The sequence below is a fragment of the Electrona antarctica genome (genome assembly GCF_951216825.1).
Source record: "Electrona antarctica genome assembly, chromosome: 21".
NCBI lineage: Eukaryota > Metazoa > Chordata > Actinopteri > Myctophiformes > Myctophidae > Electrona > Electrona antarctica.
This window is the reverse complement of record NC_136802.1, coordinates 33,173,940-33,195,962: the sequence shown is the minus strand read 5'-3', so window position 1 is coordinate 33,195,962 and position 22,023 is coordinate 33,173,940. Positions and strand designations below refer to the sequence as shown.

At 43.7% G+C, this 22,023-nt stretch overlaps 1 protein-coding gene across 2 annotated transcripts in view; it reads left to right on the top strand.

Moving 5' to 3' along the window:
* arap2 (ArfGAP with RhoGAP domain, ankyrin repeat and PH domain 2) overlaps nucleotides 1-22,023 on the top strand; it is a 216,974-nt gene that overhangs the window by 122,598 nt on the left and 72,353 nt on the right. For both annotated transcript variants that reach the window (XM_079491216.1, XM_079491217.1), the window contains exon 16: nucleotides 17,813-17,935. In XM_079491216.1, coding sequence (XP_079347342.1) covers nucleotides 17,813-17,935 — 123 coding nt within the window. The remainder of the gene's footprint in view (nucleotides 1-17,812; nucleotides 17,936-22,023) is intronic.

Sequence of the window (22,023 nt, the reverse complement as noted above, 5' to 3'; positions counted from 1 at the left end):
CTCTCTGTCGCCCTAATTAATTAGTCTCATGTCAACACTGACTGGAACACAACACAAAACAACAATCTATGAACCCACCTTACCGTCACTCTGTTGGGAAGGCATTGATGGAATAAAGTATTAGCTGTTTTTTATTTTTACTTAAATCAAAGTATCACTACCACAATGTATAAATACTCTGTTACGGGGCCCGGTGGCACAGTCGGGTTCGATTCCCGCTGGGGGCGTGTTCTCTCCTCCGTGTCTTCAGTGCCCATACCCGAGGCGGGGGTTGGCGAAAGGGCCTTTCTGTGTGGAGTTTGCATGTTCTCCCTGTGTCCCCTAGGGTAGGTACCCTCCCACAAAACATGCGGTAAAAAAAATAAATAAGTTACAGGTAAAAGAGTAAAAAATACAAAGGTATTGGCATCAAAATATACGTAACCTACCAAAAGTAAAAGTCCTCACTCATTAAGCAGAAGGTATAGGTGCCATTTCCCCAAGGAGCAAAAGTACAATATTTGCCTCTGAGATGGAGCCGATCGATCACACTCCGAGTCCGAGTTGCTCGTGCATGCCTAAAACTTTACATTCAGTCTGAATCGCACCCTATACACTTTGTGTGTTCTGTGTGAACGGTGGAACTAAGCTGTCAAACCACACACGCACACACACACACACACACACACACACACACACACACACACTTGCAACCCTCTGTCTCCTCCCCTCCTCAGTGGCTCATTTGTAGCGCCTGTCCAACGTCTCAACAACAGTGCACCAACATTAGGATAACCCCTGTGTCCCCGCTATAGAGCTCTGCCACCTCATTAGCTGTATGCCTCTGTGTGCGTGCGTGCGTGCGTGCGTGCGTGCGTGCGTGCGTGCGTGCGTGCGTGCGTGCGTGCGCATGCTCGCTCACCAACAGCCTCTATGGATCTCATTCCACTAGGCCAGATCAACACAGACACCTCCTCCCACGAAGGCCAGAGTATATACCTTGGGATGCTCATTTGCATAACCCCCCCCCCCCCCCCCCCACACACACACACACACACACACACACACACACCCTGGATGGATGTAATAATGGCAGCCAGCGGTGGCCACTCTTGTCGACTCTTACACCGGAGTCTCCAAGGGCAGTTCAGAGCGGAAAAAACTTTTCAAAATGGCTTTGTTTTTTGTTTTAGTTTTATTCCCCCTTTGTAATGGCCAGGTTTTGAGAACCAAGTTAATTTAGCTATAATTATACAGTGTTATGAGCAGAGCATAAAGCATTTTTAAAGCATGCTTGTAATTCACTATACAGATATGAGATGCATTGCATCAGTGTTACCCTGAAGGAGTGGGAATGAACAATATTCAATGTAATTCATAAACATACTCCATTCTGTAAATGCGGGTAATCGACCAGGACGTTGGAACTAATGTTGAGAGCCAATCAGATGCAGGCTCTGTTCCATTTACAGTAGTGTACAGTGGTTGTAAAAACTAAAGCTATTGAAAAATAGCAGATCTACAAGCTCATAGCGCGCCACCGAGTGGCGCGCTACGAGCTTCTAGGTCTGCTATTTTTGAAAAATCGAGGAACGACTGACATAGAAACATCAGGATGTAGAAGACATTTTTAGAATCTGATCTCAGGTCAAAATGGGTTCATTTCAAGGACCCCCATAACTCCATTTGGTTCCATTTGTACACTCTCAGAGTCCCAGACCAGTACTACGGGGCCATTTGGAACCCACTCAAGGACACTTTGAGACCCACTGGTGTAGAGCAGTGTTTCCAGTGAGCCAAACACGCACAATAGCAGCACCCTGACTCTGTTTGACCCGAATGGAACTACAGTATAGAGCCTTCATTAGTATAATCGGCAACACCAGGCTATGAAGGAAGTAGGGAAGGGGCTCGGAAGTATAGGAATATTGTGTTATTCTGAGTGCATAGAGCCTATATTACATCACAGGGCAGGTGGAGATGTATACGGTGTCGGTGAGGTAGCGTTTGTGGTCCATAAAGCGCTGCATGTGCAGACTTATTTAGGCTTTTGTGTGTGTGTGTGTGTGTGTGTGTGTGTGTGTGTGTGTGTGTGTGTGTGTGTGTGTGTGTGTGTGTGTGTGTGTGTGTGTGTGTGTGTGTGTGTGTGTGTGTGTGTGTGTGTGTGTGTGTGTGTGTGTGTGTGTGTGTGTGTGTGTGTGCACTGGTTTTTATATCTTTGTGGGGACACAAATCTGTTTACACAGTCACGTCATGGGGACCAGTTACGGTATGGGGACAAAAAACCTAGTCCCCATGAGGGAAACCGTTAAAAAACCAACCCAGGAGATGCTTTATATGTGCCTGTGAGGTTTTTAGCCTTGGCCCATAAGGGACGTTTTTTGATCAACGTGTGTGTGTAAGTGGTGCTCAGTATCTCCCCCTAAGGGTTTTAGCTGCTATTGCACTCATTACATTCTCACACACACTTTTGTGGCCGCACCCACATCATTATGTGGCCCCACCCACCCTGTTCCCCACAAGGAGGGATTATACCATCAAATTGAGTGTTAACAGGTGTAACAGAACAGGAGATTCCAGAACAAGGCAGTGAAGATGGAAGCAAAAGCAAAACACAAGGTAAGCTATTTTTTTCTGAATGAACAATTAATAAAAACAGTGCTCAACCACAGATATTTGAAAGATCACTATAACCAGTATTTGACCATAACATTTTGTGAATTAGCTCTGATTATTAAGATAGCTCAGTTAGCTAAGTTAGCTCATAACATTTTGTGAATTAGCTCTGATTATTAAGCTAGCTCAGTTAGCTAAGTTAGCTCAAATGGCTCACATGGGCTGAAGACAGTTTAGATCAGTTAGAGGGATTGCTTTTCCTGTACTTTCAGGTTAGTAATGACCTTAAAACTACTGTTTTGTAACACAAATAATTTTGTGATGAAGTTAAGATACTTAGCTTCAGTTTAGCTTCAGATATAAGGATGATGTTGTTTGGTGGTAATTTCATGTAATGTAATCCAATGTGGGCTCCTGAAACGTTTTTTTTGCTATTATTTTCTGTGAAAATAGTCAGAATGGGTATACAATTTCGTTTTTGTGTTAGGACTTTCTACTGTATAAAGTATATATGTTGAGTTTGGTCCAGTTTGTAGTGTTGTAGCATTAGCTTCCTTTAGCTGCTGTCTTTCTGTGTAGCACTGTAGCAGTGCAGCCAGTGACTCTGCAATGATGTGATATTAAAGAAAATGGTAATAATAGGCAGAATAATTGAAACATCAGAAGACGTCCCCATGATGCACATTAGCACGGGGTCCCCAATATGCATGTTTTAAGATGTGTGTGTGTGTGTATTTATGCAAGCTTGAAGGCAAAATAATTGAAACTTCAGAAGACGTCCCCGTGATGCACATTTAGCACGGAGTCCCCAAGATGCATGTTTTAAGATGTGTGTGTGTGTTTGTTTGTGTGTGTATTTATATGTCCCCGTGATGCACATTAGCTTAAAGTGTGTTAAATGTCCCCATATATCACAAAACTGAAAGTGTGTTCTAAATACCTACTATGTAACAAAATGGTATATTGGACTACATCAGGATGTTGTAATACTAGTAACATTATCTTACATGAGTTATTTCGAACTCGCTTTTATCCAAAGCAACTTCCAATAAGTGCATTCAACATTGATAGTCAAGTGCACTACTTTCACATGCCTAACTCTTTTAAATATTCAATGAATCTTATTCTAAACAGATGTTGAATGACATGCCTGCAACAGGGGGTGGAGACTCCCCCACAGACACACATGGCTCCAGCAGTTGCCAAGACATCCACTTCCATTGAAAAGGTAAATGGGGAGAGCACACCTTACAAGGATGTTGTGTAATGTCCTAATGTCTATTATGACTGTCCGTTCTCTCACACACTCACTCGGTATAATGATGTAAATTTAACAACATAGCCGCAGCCAACTGGTTGTTGTGTTTTTTCCTTTACTGGGGCTTATCAGACTTAACATTATGGTAATGTTTCGGGCCGGGCCAAGTCTTGGGTTGGACCAGTTCGGGTCCAGGCTTTATTGTCAGGCCCGTTGAGAACTCTAACAGCATGTATGTCCCCGTGACGCACATTAGCCTAAAGTAAAGGGCATTAAAAGTCTAAATATTGTAGATCACATAATAGGCAGAATAATTGAAACATCAGAAGACGACCCCATGATGCACATTAGCACGGGGTCCCCAATATGCATGTTTTAAGATGTGTGTGTGTGTGTGTATTTATGCAAGCTTGAAGGCAAAATAATTGAAACTTCAGAAGACGTCCCCGTGATGCACATTTAGCACGGAGTCCCCAAGATGCATGTTTTAAGATGTGTGTGTGTGTTGGTTTGTGTGTGTATTTATATGTCCCCGTGATGCACATTAGCTTAAAGTGTGTTAAATGTCCCCATATATCACAAAACTGAAAGTGTGTTCTAAATACCTACAATCTATCTACTATTTAGTATGACTGTCCGTTCTCTCACACACTCACTCGGTATAATTATTTCAATTTAAAAACATAGCTGCAGCCAACTGGTGGTGTTTTTTCCTTTACTGGGGCTTATCAGACTTAACATTATAGTAATGTTTCGGGCCGGGCTAAGCCTTGGGTTTGACCAGTTCGGGTCCAGGCTTTAATTGTCAGGCCCGTTGAGAACTCTAACAGCATGTATGTCCCCGTGACGCACATTAGCCTAAAGTAAAGGGCATTAAAAGTCTAAATATTGTAGATCACATAATAGGCAGAATAATTGAAACATCAGAAGACGACCCCATGATGCACATTAGCACGGGGTCCCCAATATGCATGTTTTAAGATGTGTGTGTGTGTGTGTATTTATGCAAGCTTGAAGGCAAAATATTGAAACTTCAGAAGACGTCCCCATGATGCACATTTAGCACGGAGTCCCCAAGATGCATGTTTTAAGATGTGTGTGTGTTTGTTTGTGTGTGTGTATTTATATGTCCCCGTGATGCACATTAGCTTAAAGTGTGTTAAATGTCCCCATATATCACAGAACTGAAAGTGTGTTCTAAATACCTACTATGTAACAAAATGGTATATTGGACTACATCAGGATGTTGTAATACTAGTAACATTATCTTACATGAGTTATTTCGAACTCGCTTTTATCCAAAGCAACTTCCAATAAGTGCATTCAACATTGATAGTCAAGTGCACTACTTTCACATGCCTAACTCTTTTAAATATTCAATGAATCTTATTCTAAACAGATGTTGAATGACATGCCTGCAACAGGGGGTGGAGACTCCCCCACAGACACACATGGCTCCAGCAGTTGCCAAGACATCCACTTCCATTGAAAAGGTAAATGGGGAGAGCACACCTTACAAGGATGTTGTGTAATGTCCTAATGTCTAGTATGACTGTCCGTTCTCTCACACACTCACTCGGTATAATGATGTAAATTTAACAACATAGCCGCAGCCAACTGGTTGTTGTGTTTTTTCCTTTACTGGGGCTTATCAGACTTAACATTATGGTAATGTTTCGGGCCGGGCCAAGTCTTGGGTTGGACCAGTTCGGGTCCAGGCTTTATTGTCAGGCCCGTTGAGAACTCTAACAGCATGTATGTCCCCGTGACGCACATTAGCCTAAAGTAAAGGGCATTAAAAGTCTAAATATTGTAGATCACATAATAGGCAGAATAATTGAAACATCAGAAGACGACCCCATGATGCACATTAGCACGGGGTCCCCAATATGCATGTTTTAAGATGTGTGTGTGTGTGTGTGTGTGTGTATTTATGCAAGCTTGAAGGCAAAATAATTGAAACTTCAGAAGACGTCCCCGTGATGCACATTTAGCACGGAGTCCCCAAGATGCATGTTTTAAGATGTGTGTGTGTGTTGGTTTGTGTGTGTATTTATATGTCCCCGTGATGCACATTAGCTTAAAGTGTGTTAAATGTCTCCATATATCACAAAACTGAAAGTGTGTTCTAAATACCTACAATCTATCTACTATTTAGTATGACTGTCCGTTCTCTCACACACTCACTCGGTATAATTATTTCAATTTAAAAACATAGCTGCAGCCAACTGGTGGTGTTTTTTCCTTTACTGGGGCTTATCAGACTTAACATTATAGTAATGTTTCGGGCCGGGCTAAGCCTTGGGTTTGACCAGTTCGGGTCCAGGCTTTAATTGTCAGGCCCGTTGAGAACTCTAACAGCATGTATGTCCCCGTGACGCACATTAGCCTAAAGTAAAGGGCATTAAAAGTCTAAATATTGTAGATCACATAATAGGCAGAATAATTGAAACATCAGAAGACGACCCCATGATGCACATTAGCACGGGGTCCCCAATATGCATGTTTTAAGATGTGTGTCTGTGTGTGTATTTATGCAAGCTTGAAGGCAAAATATTGAAACTTCAGAAGACGTCCCCATGATGCACATTTAGCACGGAGTCCCCAAGATGCATGTTTTAAGATGTGTGTGTGTTTGTTTGTGTGTGTGTATTTATATGTCCCCGTGATGCACATTAGCTTAAAGTGTGTTAAATGTCCCCATATATCACAGAACTGAAAGTGTGTTCTAAATACCTACTATGTAACAAAATGGTATATTGGACTACATCAGGATGTTGTAATACTAGTAACATTATCTTACATGAGTTATTTCGAACTCGCTTTTATCCAAAGCAACTTCCAATAAGTGCATTCAACATTGATAGTCAAGTGCACTACTTTCACATGCCTAACTCTTTTAAATATTCAATGAATCTTATTCTAAACAGATGTTGAATGACATGCCTGCAACAGGGGGTGGAGACTCCCCCACAGAAACACATGGCTCCAGCAGTTGCCAAGACATCCACTTCCATTGAAAAGGTAAATGGGGAGAGCACACCTTACAAGGATGTTGTGTAATGTCCTAATGTCTAGTATGACTGTCCGTTCTCTCACACACTCACTCGGTATAATGATGTAAATTTAACAACATAGCCGCAGCCAACTGGTGGTGTTTTTTTCTTTACTGGGGCTTATCAGACTTAACATTATGGTAATGTTTCGGGCCGGGCCAAGCCTTGGGTTGGACCAGTTCGGGTCCAGGCTTTATTGTCAGGCCCGTTGAGAACTCTAACAGCATGTATGTCCCCGTGACGCACGTTAGCCTAATGTAAAGGGCATTAAAAGTCTAAATATTGTAGATCACATAATAGGCAGAATAATTGAAACATCAGAAGACGACCCCATGATGCACATTAGCACGGGGTACCCAATATGCATGTTTTAAGATGTGTGTGTGTATTTATGCAAGCTTGAAGGCAAAATAATTGAAACTTCAGAAGACGTCCCCATGATGCACATTTAGCACGGAGTCCCCAAGATGCATGTTTTAAGATATGTGTGTGTTTGTTTGTGTGTGTGTATTTATATGTCCCCGTGATGCACATTAGCTTAAAGTGTGTTAAATGTCCCCATATATCACAGAACTGAAAGTGTGTTCTAAATACCTACTATGTAACAAAATGGTATATTGGACTACATCAGGATGTTGTAATACTAGTAACATTATCTTACATGAGTTATTTCGAACTCGCTTTTATCCAAAGCAACTTCCAATAAGTGCATTCAACATTGATAGTCAAGTGCACTACTTTCACATGCCTAACTCTTTTAAATATTCAATTAATCTTATTCTAAACAGATGTTGAATGACATGCCTGCAACAGGGGGTGGAGACTCCCCCACAGACACACATGGCTCCAGCAGTTGCCAAGACATCCACTTCCATTGAAAAGGTAAATGGGGAGAGCACACCTTACAAGGATGTTGTGTAATGTCCTAATGTCTAGTATGACTGTCCGTTCTCTCACACACTCACTCGGTATAATGATGTAAATTTAACAACATAGCCGCAGCCAACTGGTGGTGTTTTTTCCTTTACTGGGGCTTATCAGACTTAACATTATGGTAATGTTTCGGGCCGGGCCAAGCCTTGGGTTGGACCAGTTCGGGTCCAGGCTTTATTGTCAGGCCCGTTGAGAACTCTAACAGCATGTATGTCCCCGTGACGCACATTAGCCTAATGTAAAGGGCATTAAAAGTCTAAATATTGTAGATCACATAATAGGCAGAATAATTGAAACATCAGAAGACGACCCCATGATGCACATTAGCACGGGGTACCCAATATGCATGTTTTAAGATGTGTGTGTGTATTTATGCAAGCTTGAAGGCAAAATAATTGAAACTTCAGAAGACGTCCCCATGATGCACATTTAGCACGGAGTCCCCAAGATGCATGTTTTAAGATATGTGTGTGTTTGTTTGTGTGTGTGTATTTATATGTCCCCATGATGCACATTAGCTTAAAGTGTGTTAAATGTCCCCATATATCACAGAACTGAAAGTGTGTTCTAAATACCTACTATGTAACAAAATTGTATATTGGACTACATCAGGATGTTGTAATACTAGTAACATTATCTTACATGAGTTATTTCGAACTCGCTTTTATCCAAAGCAACTTCCAATAAGTGCATTCAACATTGATAGTCAAGTGCACTACTTTCACATGCCTAACTCTTTTAAATATTCAATGAATCTTATTCTAAACAGATGTTGAATGGCATGCCTGCAACAGGGGGTGGAGACTCCCCCACAGACACACATGGCTCCAGCAGTTGCCAAGACATCCACTTCCATTGAAAAGGTAAATGGGGAGAGCACACCTTACAAGGATGTTGTGTAATGTCCTAATGTCTAGTATGACTGTCCGTTCTCTCACACACTCACTCGGTATAATGATGTAAATTAAACAACATAGCCGCAGCCAACTGGTGGTGTTTTTTCCTTTACTGGGGCTTATCAGACTTAACATTATGGTAATGTTTCGGGCCGGGCCAAGCCTTGGGTTGGACCAGTTCGGGTCCAGGCTTTATTGTCAGGCCCGTTGAGAACTCTAACAGCATGTATGTCCCCGTGACGCACATTAGCCTAATGTAAAGGGCATTAAAAGTCTAAATATTGTAGATCACATAATAGGCAGAATAATTGAAACATCAGAAGACAACCCCATGATGCACATTAGCACGGGGTACCCAATATGCATGTTTTAAGATGTGTGTGTGTATTTATGCAAGCTTGAAGGCAAAATAATTGAAACTTCAGAAGACGTCCCCATGATGCACATTTAGCACGGAGTCCCCAAGATGCATGTTTTAAGATATGTGTGTGTTTGTTTGTGTGTGTGTATTTATATGTCCCCGTGATGCACATTAGCTTAAAGTGTGTTAAATGTCCCCATATATCACAGAACTGAAAGTGTGTTCTAAATACCTACTATGTAACAAAATGGTATATTGGACTACATCAGGATGTTGTAATACTAGTAACATTATCTTACATGAGTTATTTCGAACTCGCTTTTATCCAAAGCAACTTCCAATAAGTGCATTCAACATTGATAGTCAAGTGCACTACTTTCACATGCCTAACTCTTTTAAATATTCAATGAATCTTATTCTAAACAGATGTTGAATGACATGCCTGCAACAGGGGTTGGAGACTCCCCAACAGACACACATGGCTCCAGCAGTTGCCAAGACATCCACTTCCATTGAAAAGGTAAATGGGGAGAGCACACCTTACAAGGATGTTGTGTAATGTCCTAATGTCTAGTATGACTGTCCGTTCTCTCACACACTCACTCGGTATAATGATGTAAATTTAACAACATAGCCGCAGCCAACTGGTGGTGTTTTTTCCTTTACTGGGGCTTATCAGACTTAACATTATGGTAATGTTTCGGGCCGGGCCAAGCCTTGGGTTGGACCAGTTCGGGTCCAGGCTTTATTGTCAGGCCCGTTGAGAACTCTAACAGCATGTATGTCCCCGTGACGCACATTAGCCTAATGTAAAGGGCATTAAAAGTCTAAATATTGTAGATCACATAATAGGCAGAATAATTGAAACATCAGAAGACGTCCCCATGATGCACATTAGCACGGGGTACCCAATATGCATGTTTTAAGATGTGTGTGTGTATTTATGCAAGCTTGAAGGCAAAATAATTGAAACTTCAGAAGACGTCCCCATGATGCACATTTAGCACGGAGTCCCCAAGATGCATGTTTTAAGATGTGTGTTTGTTTGTTTGTGTGTGTGTTTTCATATGGCCCCGTGATGCACATTAGCTTAAAGTGTGTTAAATGTCCCCATATATCACAGAACTGAAAGTGTGTTCTAAATACCTACTATCTATCTACTATTTAGTATGACTGTCTTTTATTGGTTTGGGTTTTATTGGTGTGTATTTGTTAACCCCCTGCACTGCATGTTTTGTATTGATTTTATTGTTGTATTGCACAAGTTTTTTTTTGTGCTAGGCCTGTCCCCTTTCTTTCCCCAAATGTATTTGAGCTAATTATATACTTTTCACTTTATTATCTTATCTGCCTCACTGATGTATTGCCCTAACCTTTTAATATATACTGTGTAGTTATATATAAATAAAGTTGTTACATTTTCCACAAATGCCTCTCGTACATTGTTCCTGTTTAAGGGGAAGTTGGTCAAAGTTTACACTCTAGGGGTTCCTCCTGCCCCCTCAACAAGCGGGAGGTGGCGTAGTCAGGATATTAGTACCAATTTGTTCGCTTGTACAATTAAAATTGTTGTCAACATTGTGCATTATCTATGTCAGGGTTGGGCAACTTTGATGATGGAGAGGGCCACTATATTTTCAGTCACTCCAGGGGGTCACAATGCATATACTGTCAAAAATAGCAAAAATAGCAGTCTACAAGCTCAAAATGTGTTGTGCTTTGATGCGTTTTGAGCTTGTAGATTGGCTATTTTTTAATTGGAAAACTGAATTATGTTTTAGCTATTTTTGAATTGGTTATGGTTTTGAATTATTATTATTATTATTATTATTTTCCCATATGGTATGTTACCTTAATAACTTAATTACAAATTCATTGGACATGAAAGAAGGCAATAACATTTTAATACTAGTATTAAGTCATTAAGGGCGTTTTACTAGTTAGTAATTACACTTGTTGCAAGGTCCCCATTAATCACATTAGAGCGGACCTTGTGTGAATTATTTAAATGATATTCAAATGAGGTCCCCATCAACCATGTTAACCAGACTTTTCACAAGTCCCCATATGGCATGGTCCAGCAATTACTTCATCAATTCTGATATTTAAAGTCGTGTATAAGCTTACAAAGCCATAGTTGTTATACCTGATTTTTTTCATAGCTGTATAACCTTTAGAAAGGGTGGTCCCCACGAGGGATGAAAAAAATGTTGGTCCCCACAAACCACAAAAACCAGTATGTGTGTGTGGGGGGGGGGGGGGGGGGGGGGGGGATGCGCAATGTATAAAGTAGAGGTGTGTGGGCTGCACGATCGTCTAACGCGGGTTGCAACTGCTCTCTGGATCTCCTCCTTCTTGGCCAGATCAATGCAAACAAACACCTCCTCCCACCAAAACACCTGGGGATGTTCATTTGCGTCTCCTTTTCTTTGCCCCCCCAAACCCAAATTACAGTTTTTAAATACATCAAAGATGCAAATATAATCCATCTATAATGGATAAAGCCTGGAAGAGAGGTAGTCGGGTGGTCCCCAACCTTCTTAGAGTGTTTCGACCCTTAACCACAACACTCTCTAGTTGGCGGGTCGGCAATGATTGGGCCAAATCACTGCCCCTCTCATCCAGTCTTCCAGCTATCTCTATGCCAGAGCCAACCATTCTAGTATATAAAAGGACCATATATATATAAAAGGATAGAGACTGATCTGGCGCGAAGCTCCCCCCCCCCTCCGCTATTCATGTCAGTGGAAGTTGCTCAGTGGCGTTTTGAAGCACCCGGAAGGACCGTCTCAAAACGTCTACTTCCGCATTTGCCAACCAAATTTTGGTTGGCAAATGCGGAAGTGCAACCGAGCGCTCAATGTTAAAGCCCAGCTGCACAGGGTTTCCCGGTCATGAATCCACGGGTCCGCCTGTAGTCCCTCCTCTTACCACTAGGGCCCAGTGCTTCAACTTTGGAGTGCCTCACTGGCCCCTTGGAGCCAACAGGAGGCTCCGACTTCCTTGTGTGTTTTTGGGGGATTGCAGGCACTTTGAGGTATCTAGGACTGTGTTTTGCGTCCTGCCTACGGTCCTCCTACGCGCCACCAGACTGTATAAGTCTGTGCGGTGTGCAATGTGCATGCATCTGTCCTTGTCCACACTTGGCCTTTACTCTGGTGTTTTTGAGTCAATGTGGGTTGTTTGAGCCGGCTCTGCGTCACTGTCGTTGTCGTTGAATCTGTCCTAGCGAGTGAAAAATATAATCGTCCTGTGTTTAGTGTTCTAGGATTAAAATTAATTTCGAAAATGTGGCAAATGTTCAACTCTCTCCCTCTGTGTTTTAATGTGAGTTAAATGCTAGTCTCGTCTGGCGTGTCTGTGATGAAAGATTTGTTTGTTTGAGTTTGCCTCAGAAGCTCACACAAACACCGTCTAATGTCTGACTTCACAAGTATAGTTTGATGCCAATACCCTTTTATTTGAGTACTTCCAGTGGTGGAAAAAAAGTACTCAAATGTTTTTCGGCATGGTCTTTCTTTCCCATGTCCGTATACGTTGCCCGACTCCGTCTTTTAAAGTGAACGCGTATGGTGGCACCTGGAACTGGGGTTTATGCTAACAGCTAGCCGCAATAAATTAGATAAGTAAAAGTATAAATGCTGCACTGTAGATGTACTCCGTTACAAGTAAAAGTCCTGTTTTCAAAATGTACTCAAGTAAAAGTACAAAAGTATCGACATCAAAATGTACCTTAAGTACTAAAAGTAAAAGTACTCATTGTGCAGCATGTCCCACTAAAGCAAATTGTGTACAACATCTTTTGAAAATAGCTCGTAGATCGTCTATTTTCAAATGTGGCGAAATGCATATAGCGTTGAAGTGGATAATGTATGTCTTGTAATCAAAATTAAAATGAGACTGTGTACTTCTTCCAGCACTGTTGTTCCTTGTGTTGACGTTGCGTCACACAGTGTAGATGTTAAGCTGAAGAGAAAGGCCTTAGGCCTGACTCACACCTTTACAACAGACTGATGTATAGCTGATGCATGAGACTTATTTACTGATGCAAGCTCGCAAATCATTTCCAATGGGAGTCACATGGTTTGACACAACATTTGTGTTGTATGAGGGGGTGGGGGGTAGTCGAAACACAGCCGAAAGCCGTACAACACAAATGTTGTGTCAAACCATGTGACTTCCATTGGAAATGCATCGGGGCAAGACGTAAACAAACCCTTTCATACATCTAGCATGCATCAATACAATGTTGTATGCTAGATGCGAAGGTGTGAGTCAGGCCTTAGTCTTTCCAGTGACTCTCTCAGTCCCTCCTGGAATGATTCACCGAGGCTTTGGATGGGAAGGAGCTTCATTGATACTGCACTAGCATCCCCCATGCCTTGATTCTCTACATGCACATTAAACATTCATTCAGACACCATTGTGCGTGGATAGTTAGCAAACACACACACGCGCGCGCACACACACACACACACACACACACACACGAACACGCATACACATTATAGTACATGCATGCAAAAGAATAATATGCAAACGTGAAAAAAACAGGTGTCCCCTCTTTCTTGCCTAGTTTTTAATCTCTCTCTCTCTCTCTCTCTCTCTCTCTCTCTCTCTCTCTCTCTCTCTCTCTCTCACTGCACACACACTGGGGGAAAGAGGCCTGGACATGCAACTTTCAGAATGCAGACACATGCAAATGAGTCCTCCGCCCCCACCCCCCCCCCCCCACACACACACGTACACACACACACACACACGTACACACACACACAAACAGAGGTCCCGTTTCATCGCGGCTCCATATGTCAGCCTGTTGCTAATGACGCCGGCAGTGTTCTGGCAGACAGGGGGGGATGTTTGGGTGGACGGGATGCTTGTCGATGCCGCGGCGGTACTAGCTGTTGTTGTTGTTTTACACCGACACACATCTGCAGGCTCGGTGGAGAGGTCAGGGAGGTGACGGGCAGCCACTGTGAGCCGGAGACAATTAGGGTGCTTTCCACCCATGTTCAGCCGGAGCGAACATCATGTGGAACGGATATAATTCTAAACTCTGTATATAATCCATTTTGACCTGTATGTAAGAGGCCGCTGAACCCCATCTAAAAATATGTTGTTCCAGGGACCTCCCCAGAAGCAAAGATTTGAGTTAAAAACGTTTGTTCTGAAAAAATATATTCCAAATTTGAGGCACATTTTCTCGATTTTTCAAAAATAGCAGACCTACAAGCTCGTAGCGCGCCACTCGGTGGCGCGCTATGAGCTTGTAGATCTGCTATTTTTCAATAGCTAAAGCATAACATAATGCTAACACCAAAAGGGGTTCCCGCCCAAAATGGGATAATGTGTCTGCTCGCGTTGTTGTGTTTTCACACCCCTGAGACGCTGTCCGATAATGTTTTCCTGGATCCACTCGTGTGTGTGTGTGTGTGTGTGTGTGTGTGTGTGTGTGTGTGTGTGTGTGTGTGTGTGTGTGTGTGTGTGTGTGTGTGTGTGTGTGTGTGTGTGTGTGTGTGTGTGTGTGTGTGTGTGTGTGTGTGTGTGTGTGTGTGTGTGTGTGTGTGTGTGTGTGTGTGTGTGTGTGTGTGTGTGGGTGGGTGGGTGGGTGGGCGTGCGTAGCAGTATGTTTTTGCCACAGCTTATTATGCCTGGGCCGTATGAGTGCTGCCAAGTGCCATCATGCACACATGTCGGAGTACGTACGCGTCCATTTACAGAACATGCGCCCCGTGCATATATAGGGCTATACGGTGCGTGTGGAACGAGTGCCTCCGATTTGCTCCACTGCCCTGTCCAGCGAAAAAGGCACTCGGCCAGTATGCCGCGGACGAGGGTGACCGTTGCCGTGGGCAACCAGATGGCTAATTGAGCACTCTGTCATGTCACATCCCCTCGCTTGGGACGGGGGGGGGCAATCAGCGCGGGGCCAGAGTTCTGGCGCCGCCGCCCCCGCAGACGACACAGGCCCGCCTTAATGGAGTCCTGCCTGCTTCAGGGCCCCGGAGGAGGAACTGTTCACGAGACTCACAGAGCCTTGTTACGACAGAGGCAATGTCTCGCTCATTGGCGCGGTATGCTACCCCACTGGCCTATTTACCTTCTCTGCCTCTGAGTGGACTGTGTGTGTGTGTGTGTGTGTGTGTGTGTGTGTGTGTGTGTGTGTGTGTGTGTGTGTGTGTGTGTGTGTGTGTGTGTGTGTGTGTGTGTGTGTGTGTGTGTGTGTGTGTGTGTGTGTGTGTGTGTGTGTGTGTGTGCGCGCGCACGCACATTTTTTTGTTTTAAGCACCAGACCTCACAGGTGTGTTATGATACATGTCAAACGAAAATGTCTGCACTGCTCTAAAAATACAAAATATAATAACAAAAATGCAATAATAATCACCCGGAGCAACGTGGCCAAAATGCTGATGGCCAGGAGCTCTGAAACCCTATAGGCTCAGCACTACATCCCACCTTTATCATAGACATGCATGCTTGGCTGAATGGCGCTATAGTATAGCAGTTTAAAAATATATATTTCTATGGACTTCTATGGCCTCTATAGAGGGTATGCGCATGCATAAAGTGAATGGCAAATCGAGTGGCAAATTGAGTTTAACATTGTTTAACGTCGTTTAATGCAATCAAATAGGACTTTTCTGTTTGGATGTATGGGCTGTCAAGGCCAGAAAGTAGTTTTTTGCCACTCAGTAGGTGTTCCCCCATAACTTCTGGGTTTGATGATGATGTCACACGCATACCCTTTATATAAGTGTAATGTTTTCTTATAACTTTCGATTCCATGTGAGATCTATTTGAGATCACCAACACATGTATGCTTTTTCGACGCATTGTGAGCTTTGCAGATCTGCTATTTTCATTTTTTTGTGGCTTTCGTCTTTTTTATGGAGGGACAGACAGTAGGCTGACAGGAAATGGGGAGAGACGGGGAGAGACGGGGGGGGGGGGGGGGGGGTGACATGCAGTAAAGGCCGTCGGGATCGGGAGTCGAAACCCGCGGCACACTGCCAGACTGGATTCATACCAGCCAAGGTGCCTGGACCGCTGTGCCACAGCCCAGGCCATATCTGCTATTTTCAATATATTTTTGTACATTTTGAAAACTTGAAATGGGACAATGGGACTTTTTACACCTGCGCAAGTCCACAGGATTGCATCTTTCTAGTTGTATAAGTTGACCCGTTGCTAAGTCTAGATACAGAGAACAAGGAACCTGAAGTCCTATTGTACTTTTTGGGAGATTGTGGCCCTGTGGGTTTGCAGTGTCTGCGACCGGTAAGAAGTGTCACTTCAATTAAAAGTGGTTTCAATTAACCCATTCTGTACTGAGGTCGATTTAAAAAAAGGCTTCTAAATCCTAACATTTTTCTGAAAAACCCATGTTTCTATGTCAGTGGTCCTCAACCTTTTTCATGTCAAGGACCCCCAGAATTATCTCTATTGGGCCACGGACCCCCATCTCAAAATATGTAGTTTCAGGGACCCCCCAGAAGCCAATATTTTAGTTAAAAATGTTCGCTCTGAAATATATATTCAAAGATTTGCGCCACCTTTTCAAGACTTTTCAAAAATAGCAGACCTACAAGCTCGTAGCGTGCCACTCGGTGGCGCGCTACGAGCTTGTAGATCTGCTATTTTTCAATAGCTAAAGTAGAACAGAATGCTTGGAACACCAAGAGGGGTTCCGCCCAGAATGGGTTAAAGTTATTTTACCTTGCTTGATGAGGAGGGCTTGAGGTGGAGAGACGATAAAATCTCACACAAGATAGAGCCCTGGCTTCGGCTTCACAAAAGTGAACTGGAGAATTGAAGCTAATTGAATTTGCGAACGATAAGGTTGAATGTGGGGAGCTCTTACACCTAGCAGCAAAGGGCTGAGGAGAGAGAGAGAGAGACTGTGACAGACGAGAGGGAAAAAAGGAATAGAGAAATGAGACAATGAGACGGATGTGCAAAGAGATTGTGGAGAGGAGAGAGAGAGTTCTGGTACGGGGGGGGAGTAACTGAACCATGGCTTATTTTAACAGTCTTTCCAAATGTCCAAGACTTTTATTTGAAACAATTCACCATTTTATCAAAACTATACACCCCCCCGTATGGACTAGTAATTATATATACACCATTATAAGACACCCAGAGGGCGAGACGCATCCGCCTGGCTGACGGCAGACTGCTGGGCGCGCGCTGGTGCTTTGGCATGGGGGTGTCAGATCATCATATAGAATGAATTCTGTACTGGCCATACAGCACAGTATCTGGAGCGTGTCTTGAGTGTACATGGTTTGATGAGGTCAGATCAACAACATAATGGAATGCCAGAACAGGTCGGCTCCATATATGGAGATCTAAGGGGTGGCAGCCAGTTTTCCATCTATTTGTGCAAAGACGTTTCTTTACACAGAAACATGTGTTAAAAAGAATGTGGAAAACACATCGCCGTAAATTACCAGGTTTTCTCGCTGCAAAAGACAGAGATGGCTTAGCGCACGCTTAAGTGCATTTTCCAACCACCGCCATTTATCATCTCTCCATCTATCCGTCCGTTATGTGTTCTTCTGAAATGATCTGGATTCAATTGTCATGCTTTATGGGTAGCTTTATACACAGTGATGTTACTTCTGCCGACTGTATTTCACTTCGTTCGCTTTTTCATCTGTCATTCTCTCGCACTTATTGACTCGCTCGTTCTTCGCCTCCTTCCTGGCAGATTTCCCTAAATTGGAGCCGGAGAACAGCTCCCTGTCTGAGGCGACGCGGCCTTTCATGGACGGATTCCTGTACATCTCCCCTGGCCTCTCCAAGGCTACGCTGGAGCGCCGAGGAAGAGACGGTGAGTTAAACGTATACAGAGTATTGCATGCATGCACACATGCACACAAGTCCCGCTGTGACAGAGAGTTATGCCGGGACGCAGTAAAGCCTAATCAATTCATCAATCCGTTAGCCACCCACTTAACCCATTTTGGCCTGACCTCAAAATTTATAAAATGTCTTCTAAATCCTGACAGTTTTCTGTCAGGATTTGTGCCACATTTTCACATTTTTTCAAAAATAGCAGACCTACAAGCTCGTAGCGCGCCACTCGGTGGCGCGCTATGAGCTTGTAGATCTGCTATTTTTCAATAGCTAAATTATAACATAAATGTTTAAAACACCAAAAGGGGTTCCCGCCCAAAATGGATTAAAGTAGCAGATTGTCAGGCGTTCACTCTGGTTTAAGCCATTTTGACCGGACAGCAGATTCTGCAAAATGTCTTCTAAATCATGACGGTTTTCTGTGTCAGTCGTTCTTCTCGAACATTTTCATGTCAAGGACCCCCAAATGTAATTGGCCGCCGACCCCCATCTGAAAATATGTTGTTCCAGGGACCCCCCCCCCCCCCCCCCCCCCCAAGAAGCTCTGACAGAATATAATATTCAAAGTCTTGCGCCACATTTTCACAATCTTTCCAAAATAGCAGACCTACAAGCTCGTAGCGCGGCACTCGGTGCCGCGCTACGAGCTTGTAGATCTGCTATTTTTCAACAGCTAAAGCATAACACAATGCTTAAAACACCAAAAAGGGGTTCCCGCCCAAAAAGGGTTAAGCACCAAGTCGACTAATCAATGTCAATCAGTCAGTTGTCAAGCTGCCAATCGGTTAATCCGCAGACTAAACAGTCGAGTCGAAGCGATCAATGCATCTGTCCTTCAAATGCTTCCCGCGCCGGGGTCTTTTGGGAATTGTTGTCAGGTAGAAATATGTTCCTACAAGAACCGCCGCTGAACCGTACAGCGGAAGCGCCGAGTGAATCAAAGCCGAGGTTAAGAAAACAAGCACGACCTCCTCCTATGTCATCGCTGTAAACCTCCGTGGCAGACGGCTCTCCGAGTGCTTCCTCGGCTCCCAAAGCGGCACCGGCGGCTCCTCTCGCCTGAAAACCCCCTTCTTTTCTCCTCTTCCGAGGCTGTTTAAAACTTTTAATCACGTACACTGCTTCTTCTCTCCTCTCAAACTCCTCGTGTGCCGCTGCTCCGACAACCGGTCCCAATCCTTGCAAACAGCTGGAGCGATGCTGGGGGGGCCCATGGGTAATTAGGAGACGGAGAGTCGGGCTGTGGAGGCTCCCCCATGGGACGGGAGGTGCTTGGGAAGCGATGGTGGATGGAAAGGCGTGCGTGCGTGCATGCGTGCGTGCGTGAGTGGCGTGCGCGAGTCATTGCGTGCGTGCGTGCGCACTCGTGTGTGCGTGTGTTGCGTCCGTGCGAGCGTGTACACGCGCACCTCCTATCTTGAGGGAGACGAGATTCTTCTCTCCCCACCTACAGTAGATCTTCCTCTTTCAGTGCACTCCATCTGGGTTTCTCTCACGGTGAGAAACGTGGAAAATCGAATGCATGAACAAGAGCAACCATCGATTAGGCTACTATAGCTGTGAAACATGTTCCATTCTCTATTTAACCCATTTTGAGTTGACCTGAGATCAGATTCTAAAAATGTCTTCTACATCCTGACAGTTTTCTGAAAAAGCTATGTTTCTATGTCAGTCGTTCTTCGATTTTTCAAAAATAGCAGACCTACAAGTTCATAGCGCGCCACTTGGTGGCGCGCTATGAGCTTGTAGATCTGCTATTTTTCAATAGCTAAAGCATAACATAATGCTAACACCAAAAGGGGTTCCCGCCCAAAATGGGTTAACATGGCAGTGGCACAGCTATACCCGCAGGACGGACAGCAAGTGCAGCAATAGCGTTATCACGCTGCAATATTGCTACACAGCTTTGAATGCTCGATAGCATGTAGACTGGATACATGATGCAATACCTTTCTCACCATTCCACATGGAACTCCAGAGAATCCTCAAACTGTACAATTTCAAAAAATAGCTATACTCCTACAATGTTTATATCACCGGCTCCGCAGCTGAACGATTGATTTATGGTCAGGATTCAAACGGATCCTGAGTGTACACATGGATAATGCATACCAACCTGGGTGTCCTTGAACTTGAATTCAAAGGTTTTTTTTTAACCCACACCCGTCATCAAACCAGGGCACAGAAGACACCAGCTACTACAGGTAGTAGTAGTAGCCTATAGGCAAAGCAAAGTTAAGCAAAGTTACTATATTTACCCAGGGTAACTGGACTAAGCATCAGATACTTGTTTACAGCCAGGCCCTGCTCAAGGTCACTTCAGCGGTGGTAATTTTAACGTGCCGGTCCGGGGATACGAACTGGCGACCTTCCGGTATCAAGACCGCTCCGCAAACCGTTCGGCCACCGCTGCCACTAGGTAGAGAATCTGCTGTTTCATGGCTTTCATGTCTTGAGAAATCCTCTATGAATACAGTGAACTTCAGCTGGCTCATCAGCTCTCATTGAATTGACATTACAGTTAAAGGGACACTTCACCCCTTTTGCAACTATTTTAATGATGTTTGGAAGACAAGACACTTTCCTGGGGTTTTTATGTGGGCAAAATGTGTTTTTAGATATTTGAGTATTTGAATAGCAGATCTACAAGCTCATAGCGCGGCACCGAGTGCCGCGCTATGAGCATGTAGATCTGCTATTTGATCTGCTAGTTGAACAAATCTTTGAATGTATATTCTTTCAGAGCAAACGTTTTTAACTCAAATCTTTGCTTCTGGGGGTGTCCCTGGAACAACATATTTTCAGATGGGGGTCGGCGGCCAAATACATATAATTTTTGGGGTCCTTGACATGAAAAAAACGACTGACATAGAAACATAGGGTTTTCAGAAAACTGTCAAGATTTAGAAGACATTTTGTAGAATCGTTCCCAGGTCTAAATGGGTTAATCACGTTTATTTTATTGCCCCATCACATTCTTTTTGATTGTGTTTGATCGTGGACCGTTTGCTCCTATAGTAGCCTATGCAACACGTATCCTTTTATATGTGCTATTTCTGGTGTCACGCTTGACGTTAATCGCACACTTTAAGGTGTGAAGGAACGACTCCATGCCACCTGCGGTGTGATGTGTGTGTGTGTTAAAGAGGACAGCGAGGAAAGCGTTGTTCAAGTAGCGGCGGCACTAACGGGTATCCATTTATTACCTAGGCTCATTCTAGTACACGGCTATTAACTCTGCCCCTGTAAAAAGCTTTAGCCATTTCTCGCCTCCTCTCTCTCTCTCTCTCTCTCTCTCTCTCTCTCTCTCTCTCTCTCTCTCTCTCTCCAAATTATTTAACCCATTTAGGCCTGAAAAAAATCTTCTAAATCCTATTTTCACAATTTTTCAAAAATAGCAGACCTACAAGCTCCTAGCGCGCCACTCAGTGGCGCGCTAGGAGCTTGTAGATCTGCTATTTTTCAATAGCTAAAGCATAACATAATGCTAACACCAAAAGGGGTTCCCGCCCAAAATGGGTTAATCTATATGGAAAAATTTACACGTTGGCTTTTGTGCGTTAATGGCGCTTCAGCTGCTGCCGTGCGGCGGCCGTGAAAACTTTCAGAGGGACCGGGTTTTAAACTACACACACTTTGTGCAACTTTTTGCCGATCATGAAGGAACCGCCGCAGGGGCTTTGTATGAGCGTCGGGGCTGGGGGGGGGGGGGGGGGGTGTTTTTTGAGTTTGCTCCTGAATGCCTTTAGCTCCAGGCTAATGGTTTGATGGTCCTATAGATACACCCAAGCCCTTAATAATTCATAGGCTGATGCGCTCAAGGATTTAACCCATTTTGGGCGGGAACCTCTTTTGGTGTTAGCATTATGTTATGCTTTAGCTATTGAAAAATAGCAGACCTACAAGCTCATAGAAGCTTGTAGGTCTGCTATTTTGAAAAAACGAAGAACGACTGACATAGAAATATAGCTTTTTTCAGAAAACTGTCATGATGTAGAAGACATTTTTAGAATCTGATCTCAGGTTAAAATGGGTTAATAAAAGCAACTCGGCGCATGTAGC